This window comes from Nilaparvata lugens, chromosome 5 (assembly GCF_014356525.2).
Source record: "Nilaparvata lugens isolate BPH chromosome 5, ASM1435652v1, whole genome shotgun sequence".
NCBI classification, from domain to species: Eukaryota; Metazoa; Arthropoda; class Insecta; order Hemiptera; family Delphacidae; genus Nilaparvata; species Nilaparvata lugens.
This window is the reverse complement of record NC_052508.1, coordinates 11,324,409-11,337,455: the sequence shown is the minus strand read 5'-3', so window position 1 is coordinate 11,337,455 and position 13,047 is coordinate 11,324,409. Positions and strand designations below refer to the sequence as shown.

General features: G+C 33.4%; 1 protein-coding gene across 1 annotated transcript in view; it reads left to right on the top strand.

Moving 5' to 3' along the window:
- Positions 1 to 13,047, top strand: part of LOC111046480 (IQ domain-containing protein K) — a 20,658-nt gene extending 7,611 nt beyond the window's left edge. Inside the window, exons 5-6 of the mRNA XM_039429374.1 lie at positions 4,920 to 5,049; positions 12,909 to 13,047. Of these exons, the coding sequence (XP_039285308.1) occupies positions 4,920 to 5,049; positions 12,909 to 12,968 (190 nt within the window). The 3' untranslated portion in view covers positions 12,969 to 13,047. The remainder of the gene's footprint in view (positions 1 to 4,919; positions 5,050 to 12,908) is intronic.

The following is a 13,047-nucleotide window of genomic DNA, read 5'->3' as shown; positions in this document are numbered from 1 at the left end:
TATTATTACATTTTTAGCAATAACTATGTATCATTTTACTTGAATATTATTATATTTTTAGCAATAACGATGCATCATTTTGCTTAAATATTATTACATTTAGCAATAACGATGTATTATATTATAAAAGCGAAATGGCACTCACTCTCACTGACTGACTGATTGACTCACTCACTCACTCACTCGCAGAACTTATCTACCGGAATCTACCGGACCAAAAAGTTCAAATTAGGTAGGTATGTTCAGTTGGCCCTTCAGCGGCGCACTCAAATCATTTATTTATTTTGCCAATTATAAAGATAACAATAATGAACGGATTTGAAAAAAATTCCAAAGATACGCCCGAAATCTGCGTTTTTAGCGTTTTCTCAGCTTTATCGAGAACAAATGAACAGAAAATGTTCAAATTTAGTACAGAAGCTTAGCTAGGGTGTAAAAATGTTGTGTTAGAAGGAATTTGAAATAACGTCAAAGATACGCCCAAAATTAGCGTTTTTCTAGCGTTTTTTGCTTTTTCTCAGATTTATCAAGAACAAATGAACAGAAACTGTTCAAATTTAGTACAGAAGCTAAGCTAGGGTGTAATAATGTGTTAGAAGGGATTTGAAATAACGCCAAAAATCTGCGTTTTTCCAGCGTTTTTTTGCGCTTTCTCAGCTTTATCGAGAACAAATGAACAGAAAATGTTCAAATTACTACAGAAGCTCAGCTGGGGTTTAATAATGTTGTGTTAGAAGGAATTTGAAATAACGCCAAAGATGCACCCAAAATTAGCGTTTTTTGCGTTTTCTCTGTTATTTCATCAAGTAATTGACAGAAAATTTTCAAATTTGGTGCAGAGGTTGATCTAAAAATTTTGTGATAAGGTGACTTTAATATTTCATCAAAGATACGCCAAAAATCAGCGTTTTTCCAACATTTTTTTTTAGCTTTTCTGCGTTTTCTCAGTACTTTGACTTTCTGATGGAATGAAGCATGCTCAAAATGAAAAATGCAGGCGAACGAAGCGAGCCCGCTGATCTCATTGCTGGACGATCCAGTCGGGGGTCCAGGGGGCGGAGCCCGGACGGCTGGCCAGACGATCATGGCGAGCGAAGCGAGCCTAACGGCTAGTAACGATGTATAATATTGCATGAATATTATTATCTTTTAGCAAGTCTCTGAGTTAAATTTGCAAATAAATTGTTTTCAGAGTCAACGGTTGACCTACAACGGAATTGACTATCTGTCTGAGCTGCTCTACAATTGTAATCCCAGACATCCATTACGAACCAAAAAGCGTCTCTTGAAAATTCCTTTTGTTCAGAAATGGCTTGTGAAACAGTACGTTTTCCATCAATTTTCTCCTGTTATTTTTCTATGTCTAGGAAGACAAGTATGTTTCAACTCAATGTTTTCTTTCTTTTTGAGTTTGGTTTTGCTTTGTTGAATAGAATAGAAAAGGATTTATTTATTATATCACGAAAACACTACGGTACCTACATAATTGTCTATATGGCAGTGTTTAATAATGGCAGTGGAGAAAGATAGCAGAGCAACGTTGCCGATCCTCTGTCTTGTCAATGCCTTCTATAGATGGTAGCTGATACAGGTTTATTGATGTAATATTACTGTTCATTCTCGTTTAAAATAATCAATTATATTTATTATATGCTTTTTTCAATGATAGACAAGGACAATTGATTAATTATTCAAATGAAATCAAATCAAATTTATTTGCCATAATATCGAAAATACAAATCAAAATAGACAATACAAAGTTTTACACATTAATATAAACAATTTCTATAAGTACATAAAAATAAACTTTGATAATAAAACTTATTATATAGGCGCTGCCTGCAAAACCTCTAAGGTTTGTGTGCTGGCAGCGAGTATCAATAACAAAATACAACACTAACAAATTTATTGAAGTGAAAAAGATTCACAAGATTTATTAATTCCACATTGTTAAAAGACGATCTGGCAACAGAGCAAAGCGAGAAAGGGATAGCACTATCCGCATTGTTGAATGATAGACAAGGATAGCAATACCATTGCTAATCAAACACTGCCATTATAACGTGGACCTCACTACTGAATATTTCAAGAGTTTGTGTTTATAATTTATCATTTGCCTTTTTCTATCAATCTATCAAAATTCAAAATCAGAATTATATAGTGCCTTACAGTTATATATTTTTGAAGAGAAAATTGTTGTGGTTTGAACTTAGCCCTACTTTGAACATTTTATTGGAGACAATTTAGGAACAGAAGAAATTTTATGCTAGTAAGGTCCACGTTATAATGAAAGTGTTTGATTAGCAATGGTATTACTATCCTTGTCTATCATTCAACAAAGAAAATAGAGCTATCTATTTCTTGCTTTTCTTTGTTGCCAGATCGTCTTTTAACAATGTAGAATCGATTAATAATTAACAAAATATTTCATCTTAATTATGTGAATTCATTACTATTAAAATTTATAAAAAATATAGTTTTTTGCTTAATAAAATATAATTGATTATTTTAAACGAGAATGAACAGTTAATATTACATCTATAAACCTGTATCTGCTACCGTTTTTTCATACACTGTGAATCCCGTCCAGTTCTACAGTGAGGTCCACGTTATAATGGCAGTGTTTGATTAGCAATGGTATTGCTATCCTTGTCTATTATTCAACAATGCGGTATCTCTTTCTCGCTTTGCTCTGTTGCCAGATCGTCTTTTAGCAATGTAGGATTATTAATGAATTAACAAAATATTTAATATTAAGCATGTAAATTCATTATGAATAACAGTATTGGAAGATACAATTTCTTGCTTAATAAAATATAATTGATTATTTTAAACGAGAATGAACAGTTAATATTACATGAATAAACCTGTATCAGCTACCGTCCATAGAAGGCATTGACAAGACAGAGGTTCAGCAACGTTTTTCTCCTATCTTTCTCCACTGCTATTATAACGTGGACCTCACTTTAGTGCCTGATTTTTCATTCCTATATACTGTAATTCTCTATCCAATAAATAAATAGATAAATAATCGAGCATGGCTCATTAGTATGTGACATGTCAAAATAATTAACAGGTTATAAAATAGAGTTTCTATAAAATAGCCTATAACAGAAGACCAGATTCATGAACTCAATGCAAAACCACTCATGAAACAACCACTCCTCCATATGTGTGGGGGTTTCTAAGTCATGAACCTCCTTCATCTATAATGGATGGTTTTGCAGTTATTTAAAGAATAGGCAACAATGTGTTAGAGTCAATAACACTGTTAGTGAATATAAATCTGTTAAAATGGGAATCCCGCAGGGAACAGTGATTGGACCTTGTCTCTTCCTGATCTATATTAATGACTTTTGTAACCTTAATTTAATCAATGGGAAAATATTGTCATTTGCAGACGATGCAGTTTTAATTTTTCATGAAGAAAACTGGGCTAGCACATATGACTCAGCTGCTAGGGGACTGGGAGAAGTAAAAAAATGGCTTGATAGAAGAAAACTGACTCTGAATTTGTCCAAAACAAAATACATCTCTTTTTCCTTGAATATACAGAATCAGCCAGTTAATATGTCACTTGTTTTGCATTCTCCAAATTGTCTTAGTCATGTAGATTTAGGGTGTTCAGTTAATTGTAATAAAATAGAGAAGGTTAGCAGTATCAGATATCTTGGAGTAATGGTTGATCAGCATTTAAAGTGGGATGTACATTTTTCGCAGCTTACTACACGATCTAGAAAACTTATTTATTTATTTGTGAAATTACGTTCTGTTTTGCCTAAGAAAGTCATGAAGATTGTGTATTATGCACTGGCACAGTCATTGCTCCAATATGGTATTGTGGGTTGGGGTGGTGCATATACAAATGTTCTAAAACCAGTAAAAACAATACAAAATTTAATATTAAAAATTATTCTGAAAAAGAATAGAATGTATTCAACAAGATTGGCTTTTTTGGAATTTTCAGTTCTACCGATTAGACAGATATACCTGAAACACATCATATTATATTATAAGAAGCTATCACTTTTTCATTTCATTAATAGAACGGATTGTGCTATTACAAGACGGGAGGAGTCAGGTCTGGTTACTGTTCCTAGATTATTGACTACTGCTGGTCAGCGTAGCTTCATATATTTATCTCCATTATTTTTTAATATTCTTCCAAGTAATTTGAGAGGTTTACGCGCCCAAAAAAACTTTGGACTACATTTGAAAAAGTATCTGGTTAGCTCTCATGGCTGGGATAGTGCCGAGAATTTCTGGATTACATTAGTATAGTAATTATTCCAATTGAATAGATTTCATTTTGTACCACATCTTATATCATGTTATACACTGGGCTAGGCAATATCAGGTCATTATTATAATTTATTATAATTTACAAATTTTGTTGCATTCTAACACATATTGTATGTAAATATATTGATCTATTATAGCATCACTGATTTATCTTGTTTATTGAAAGGATTTGATTTTAGTTGTTAATGTATATACTGTAATGTTAATTAATAATAAGTAAGTAGTCAAAGTACGGCTGCTCCTTCCCCAAGCTCGAGCTTGCTCTTTTGGGGAAGTATTTCCTTATGTTTATTTGTATTTCCTATTGATTCATTTTGTTGTTATATTTCTAAATTGTGAATTATTGTAATGCTTTTTCAAGGAATAAATAAATAAATAAATAAAATAATAGCTCACTACTTATTAGCTTATTACACGAGTGAAGAGAAGAGCGAAATTGATTCTAACAAAACGAATGCCTTTATCATTCTCCAACAATAATGCGATTACACAAAAAATAACATAATGAACCCTAAACTATTTTCTCCCTATAAATCTATTCAAATTCATTCATTTCACTTCAAGTTTCTTTCAATTTTCATTGATTTTGCGTCAATTTCGATTACCTCTCATTTCAGTCCTTGGAAACAGTACGGCAGTGGGGTGGGCTGGTCCGTAGAAATGGCGGCCATTGTAATTCAAGCTCACATTCGGGGATATTTGGTGCGCTGTCGGGCTGATATCCAAGAAGTCAGAAATTTCTGGAAGGTGAGCAGATTATTTCCATTCTAAATTGACACTTCCAATTCAATTTATTCACAAAACACAAAAATTTGGTGTGGCGCACTCACACAACTTTCCTTGCCGTTATGAAAATTTATCACCTGTCGCTAGTGTTCCCACACATCTCAAGTCTACTATTCAAAGATCTAAGCCAGCTGGTGACAGGACAATAGCGCTGCAGACACACGAAGTCTGCTATCTCTTCATAGTCAATGATTTAATAGAATCAACAGTTGCCAACAGTTTGCAATTGAAATAATAACATTTTCTCGAATTTCGAGCTTATTTTAAATTTTAGGTGAGAATGTTACTGAACATTAATTGTAAAGATTTTCATGCTCAATCTTTTCCATTTGGAATTTTTTGTTTGAATTGTATCTGAAGCCTGATAATTGGGAATATACAATCAAACTTTACCTAGATTGGGCGGAACTCCTGAAATTTTTACAGATATGGGACTTTTGGCAGTTGATAGAGCTTAACAATGACTATTTTAGGTATGAATTTGATCAAAATCTTTGGAGCCATTTTCGAGAAAATCGTGAAAACCTTGTTTTTGACAACATTTTCGCCATTTTAGCCGCCATCTTGAATTGCATTTGATCGAAATTATTGTTCGTGTCGGATCATTATAGAGGGGAAGGAACTTAAGTTCCAAATTTCAAGTCATTAACACACACACACACACACACACACACACACACACACACACACACACACACCACACACACACACACACACACACCAATACCCAAAAAACCACTTTTTTGGTCTCAGGGGACCTCGAAACGTATAGAAATTTACAAATTGGGGTACCTTAATTTTTTTCGGAAAGCAATACTTTCCTTACCTATGGTAATAGGGCAAGGAAAGTAAAAATACAATGAGAAAAATAAACATCTACAAGAGACTAGCATCTCTACTGTAGTCAGATATAATAGTGAGGTCCACGTATTTTTAGTAAATACGTAATGTACGATATATTGTTCTAGAATACAATATGTATTTGTTTCTTGATCTATTCCGAGCTGCGATGTATTAACACACTTTTTCTATGTATTTCACACGACTTGCAGTTATTCGACTGCACGTATTATTGTGAAATACATAGAAAAAAGTGTGACAATATAAGTCTGTATATATTATCGTAGATTTGATTAGCTTCAACCATTGTAAGGAACTCAACACACTATAAAATACAAGTATATAGTGAGGTCCAAGTTATAATGGCAGTATTTGATTAACATTGGTGTTGCTATCCTTCTCTATAATCCTTGTATCATCTTCGTATTCCCTTCCTATACTGTAGTGAGGAACACATTATAATATAATGACAGTAACATTGGTGTTGCTATCCTTGTCTATCTTCCTTGTATCGTTTCCGTATCATCTTTCCATGATACTAAAATGATGATACTAGTGATGGATATTATATTATGATAATTATAAACTATTGATATATTATGATAATTATAAACTATTGATATATTATGATACTAGCATAGAGAAACGATAGCGTAAGTAGATATCCCATGGTATAGGGCGTTTATGTCACAACTTTTACTGTTATCCCAAGCCGATAGTTCACGTAGCTCTTTCTCATGCAGCTGTGTGACGCTGATAGTCTCTCAAATTGTGCCTTTCCTACACTCTCACCCCAACAAAACAGTAAAAATTGACAATAATCGACAGTAATCGGCTTGAGATAACAGTAAAAGTTGCGACATAAATTCCCTATATCATGGGATATCTACTTACTATTGTTTCTCTATGATACTAGTGACTTTTTGTGTAGTTGAGAAGTTTATATTGTGGTAATTATTCATATTAAATAAAAAGACTTGGAAATTGTCAAAAATTTCCAAGTCTTATAATTTAATTCCTATAGTGAGGTCCATGTTATTTATAATGGCAGTAACATTGGTGTTGCTATCCTCGTCTATCATTATTTTGACAAAGCAGCTATAGTCAGTCATCTATGTATCTTTCAGTTAACAGATATCCTTTTCTAGCTCTGCAACGTTGCGTTATTGTGTTTTCAGAATGTAGAAATAATATAATCTGTTGACAAATCATTTGATGTCAGTTATGAAAATTCATTATTAAATATTTAAAAAATATATTTTTTTAGCGAATAAAATTTAATTGATCATTTTTAACAAGAATGAACAGTTTGTATTACATGGAATATACCAGTATTAGCTATCTTTTAAATAGAAGAAAGGCAGCTATTACCAAATTAGAAGGCATTGGCGAGGCAGAGAATCGACAACGCTGTTCTTTTGTCTTTCTCCACTGCCAGCACTATAACATAGACCTCACTATTGTGAGATTTTATTGATCTGTAGTGAAATTTACGTAATAAAGTCAATGGAAATTATAAGATTTCTTATCCTGTATATCCACAGTCTTCTATAATTTATTGATAGCTGTGATTCTAGTCATCTCGTTATTGACCGAACGTAGTGAGGTCTATGTTTTAACTCGCATTTTCTTTCGTCTGTAGCCTATGTAACGCGATTACGGCCAAACGCGTTAATAGAATTCGATGAGATTTAGCAGGAATATTCCTTTTTCAACTACGCGTCGATGTATATACAAGGTTTTTTGAAATTTTGCATTTTAAGGATAATATGAAAAAAAGGAATTCCTCCATACTCTGATATCAATATATAAATATAATCTATATTTTGATCAATCAGACTATAGAATTATTCATAATCAATCAGCTGACAAGTGGATTATTCATTGCATGCATTACACAGATGTCTGGCCGTGTCTATTTCTATAAGGTGGGGTTTTAATATTTTTTATGATGCATGCCCATCAGTATCAAAATTCGTATATTTGAAAATCAAATTTAATAGGTGATTGAAATTTAAAAAAATGATTAAATAAACTAAATAATACTGAAGAAATTATAATATTCTTGATTGAAAAAAAATAATTTTAAAATAGTTGAGAAATATTTTCATCGGATGGAAAGATTATCACGGAACTGGATAAATTATCATAAAAATCCAAACGTGAACTGAGTTTATTAACTTATTAAGTGAGTTTTCGATCTTGGAGAGAACAAATAACAGTTTTTGAGTGAAAAAGCAAAATGGCCGCTGTTTGAGTAACTGAAGACTTCCGGACAATTCAAATGTGATATTTAGATATGGTTTTCTACCCAGGAACAATGCCCCAGAGTATTGGTAAGGAGTTCGTGAATACCCTGTATATGTATGAGCCAATTCCTTCCTTAATAATAATATTGATGGTTGATCGAGTAGATTCTTGTTTATAATGTAGGCCTATAAATAATATCTAGAATTTCTTTCGATTGTCAGACGTTATGAGAACAATGATGCGGATCTTCCAAGCCCAAGTTTACATGCAGTTTCATTTTCATAAATTTAAAATTTGTGGAATTAAATAAAGTGGAAGAAATCAATTAGAATTTGATTAGCTTAGACATTTGAAGAATAATTGACCGAGCGAAGTGAGGTCTAAGATTTAAGTCGACGGTTTGGCATTTCTCTTAATGTTTAATTTTTTCAATGTTTAAATGTTTTAATGTTTGAATGCTTATATGTTGCGCATTTACGGCGAAACGCGGTATTAGATTTTTATGAAATTTGACAGGTATGCTCCTTTTTAAATTGCGCGTCGACGTATATACAAGGTTTTTGGAAATTTTGCATTTCAAGGATAATATAGAAGGAAAAAGGAGCCTCCTTCATACGCCAATATTAGAGTAAAAAATCTGGTGTGGCACACTCACCTTCCCGTTATGAGAATTGATCACCTGACGCTAGTGTTCCCGTGCATCTCAAGTCTACTTATAAACAAAGATCTGAGTCAGCTGGTGACAGGACAATAACGCTGGAGACATACGAGGTCTGCTATCTCTTCATAGTGAATCATTCAATAGAATCAACAGTTGCCAACAGTTTGCAATTGGATAATCACATTTTCTCGAATTTCGAGCTTATTTTCAATTTTAGGTGAAAATGTTACTGAACATTAATTGAAGAGATTCTCATGCTCAATCTTTTCCACTTGAATTTTTTTGTTTAAATTGTATCTGAAGCCTGATAGTTGAGAATCTAAAATCAAACTTTGCATAGATGGGTGGAGCTCTGAAATACAGATATGAGACTTGTGGCAGTTGATAGAGCTTATCGATGACTATTTCAGGTATAACTTTAATCAAAATCGTTGGAGCCGTTTTCGAGAAAATCGCGAAAAACCCTGTTTTTGACAACATTTTTGCCATTTTAGCCGCCATCTTGAATCGAATTTAATCGAAATTGTTCGTGTCGGATCCTTATATTGTAAGGACCTTATGTTCCAAATTTCAAGTCATTCCGTTAATTGAGAGTTGTGATATCGTGTACGCACATACACTCATACACACATACAGACCAATACCCAAAAACCTTTTTTTTGGACTCAGGGGACCTTGAAACGTATAGAAATTTGGAAATTGGGGTACCTTAATTTTTTTCGGAAAGCAATAATTTCCTTACCTATGGTAATAGGGTAAGGAAAGTAAAAATCAGACTATAGAATTATTCATCATAAATCAGCTGACAAGTGATTACACAGATGTGTAGAGAAGCCAGTCTATTGCTGTATTTCCATAACGTCTATAGTTTTGTTTCAATCAGGTACTTGTGGATGAGAATACTGCGTGAGGTCTGCTGTACACAGAACTACTAGTACAGAAACGGTAAAGCTGCGTACACATATTCGCGCTTCCAACCAGCACCGAGCACGCTCCTCCCTCGTACCACCATCGAACCACAGTCGCACCGCCCACGCACCCATCATGAACGTTATGGAAGATGTTAGATCTTCTCGCGTTCCCCGGTCGATCACCACTGTTGCTCCCCGGTCGATCATCAATCACTCTGCTGGAGTGACGTTCGGTTGCGGAGCAGAGCGTAAGTCTGTACGCACCTTAAGATTCAGTTATAAAAAGCTTGGCATCAGCTGATTAAATGTGTATTGATCATGTTCGCGGCACGTAAATCTGTACGCACCTTTAGATTTCTATTAAAATACTCATCAGTATGCAGTATGCACCGAACTGCATCAACTGGTCAATAAATTATCTTCTCTTACAACTATTTGAATTAGTTCAATAATATTGGAAGATTAGAACTAAAACTATTAGAATTATTATAATTATGAATCACCGATAACATTTGATCGATGATTCTCTAAAAAAATGTAGAAGAATTATTTTGAGATGAGAGTAGTTTAAGTTGTGAGCTACGGTCTTTCTTACTCAGTTTCCCACAAAACTCAAGCGAGAGGCAGCAACTTTAAACCCAATATAGTATACCTAATTCAACGTTAATTGCATTGAAATCCGTTTAGTAAGCTCTTTACTCATCAAAAAACATTTTTTGGGAGAAAAAACCGCTAAATTATCCACAAATCGGATGTAAAGTATTAATATAAGTTGCACTCACGGAATTTCGTGTACAGAAAAGCTTAATGTAGTTGTATATTTTCACGCTAGACAGCGCTGGCAGCGAATATGATACAAACCACGTGATACTGTATCAGTAGGCAAGCAACACAATGCAATAGATTCTGGAGTATTGCAATCCAAAGTATAAATTCTATGAAATCGCATGTCCTGTTGTTCTGTGTTGGGTATGGGGAAATGGTTAGGGAAACAATAACGAACAGGATAGGATATTAGCCGATTATTGCCCTAGAAATGACAGATATGATATTCTATTTGCAGAACAGTACTTGGTGAAAAATTGAGATTCTTATCCTACTAATAAGATTGTTTACATAAATAAGAATAAAAAGTTTTCAATTTGATAAAATTATCCCCTGTCAAACATTGACAAAGTGGGATCACAATGCCTATTTCAATTTTTCTAATGATTAAACACACTAATCAGCTGATGATAAGCAGCTCGCCAAAAGTAAGTCAAAAGTAAAAATATTTTATTGCAGCAGCTAATTGAGAACATCAATAATTGCATTACAAAAATGTCAATGATAGATTGAATAGAAACATTATTAACTCCGCCAGATATAAGTGATTTAACAGGTTTGGGCAGTTGTAGAAAAAATTTTGTATTTAATACTAATAAGATTGTTTACATAAATGAGAATAAAAAGTTTTCTATTTGAGAAAATTATCCCCTGTCAAACATTGACAAAGTGGGATCACCTATTTAAATTTTTCCAATGATTAAACACAAATCCTGAGTTTATAAAAAATATTCTTCTACTTCTCGTATTATTTTGCTTGATTCAACTGAACTAAGTGTCATATTATCCACCCTCTCAGGGTTCCAGTTAGTTTGAATTATTGTTAACCTATAGTTTCAAAGACTAATGATTTCTTAAAAAGAGAATTTTCACACTGTAGGCTATTAATGAGTAATTTGGGTGGTAACATAGCTTTTTCACGTATATACAAACTTCCTACTAACTTTTACTAAACACTGAGCTAGAAAAACGTTGGTGAACTAATGCAGGGGTGCTGGCAGTTGAAGGGTGGGGGTGGGTGAACCGGCTTGCTGGTGACGAGGGGGGCTCAAAATAAGACCAGTGTCTAAAATAGAGAATTTTTGTGATAGTGTCTCATATTTTTTGGGGAGAGGACTGATATAAAATTGGGAATTTAAGGGGGGCTTCATTTTCGCTTTGGGGAAGCTTGGTACCCCTGCTTAATGGTTCACTGTGTACAAATGTACAGAAATACAGGAATAGAATTATTAGAATAGGAATAAGAGTATGGAACTATAGTGGGTCCACGTTATAATGGCAGTGGAGAAAGATAGGAGACCAACGTTGCCGATCCTCTGTCTTGTCAATGCTTCTATGGAGGGTTACTGATACCGGTTTTTTATGTGATATTAACTGTTCATTCTCTTTTAAAATCAATTATATTTTATCAAGCAATAAATTATGTTTTCCAATGAATGAATTTCCATAATCAAGAGAAAATATTCGAGATAAGATAAGTTTTTGAGATCCGTTGAACATAAATAACCATATAAATTTATATCCAGATATGAAAATAACCATATTTATACAGAAATTGCTCGCTTAGTAGAATAGGATTGATTCTTTTAAACGAGAATGAACAGTTAATATCACATTAATAAACCTGTATCAGCTGCCGTCTTTATAAGGCATTGACAAGACAGAGGTTTGGCAACGTTGTTCTTCTATCTTTCTCAACTGCCATTATAACGTGGACCTCACAATACACAGAAAAGAAAAGTATGAGAATAACAAAGTAAACTTAACTTAATGCCAACCTGACAAAATTATTTATTTAGTTACCAGTCAACTGTTTCGAAGAAGTACTCTCTCTAGATTATAGTTCTATATTAACATATATGGTATGGACATTTTTCAATTATAATTAAGAGAATAAGAAGAATATACATGCTAAAAGACGAACTTTAAACCCTTAAAAACCACCCTTAGAGTTGAAATATTGCCAAAAGATTTCTAAGTGCGCCTCTAAACGGCCAACTGAACATACCTACCAAATTTGAACGTTTTTGGTCCGGTAGATTTTTAGTTCTGCGAGTGAGTGAGTGAGTGAGTCAGTCAGTCAGTCAGTCAGTGAGTGAGTGCCATTTCGCTTATATATATATATATATATATATATATAATATATATATATAGATAAATCAGCTGACAAGTGATTACACAGATGTGTGAAGCCAGTCTATTGCTGTATTTCCATAAGTTCTATAGTTTCAATCAGGTACTTGTGGGTGAGAATACTGCGTGAGGTCTACTGTTCACAGAACTACTAGTGAATAGAAATTCCTTAAAATTAATAAAAATTCCTGCATTTTCAGACGCTGAAACGTAACAAGGAAATATCTGATAATAGAAATGGAATTGGAGAAACACCTTAACTTTATTTGCCGGCTTTTATAGTTGCTCTATTTTTTAATGAACATATATTGAAGTAATAAAAAAGGATGCGTTGTTTAA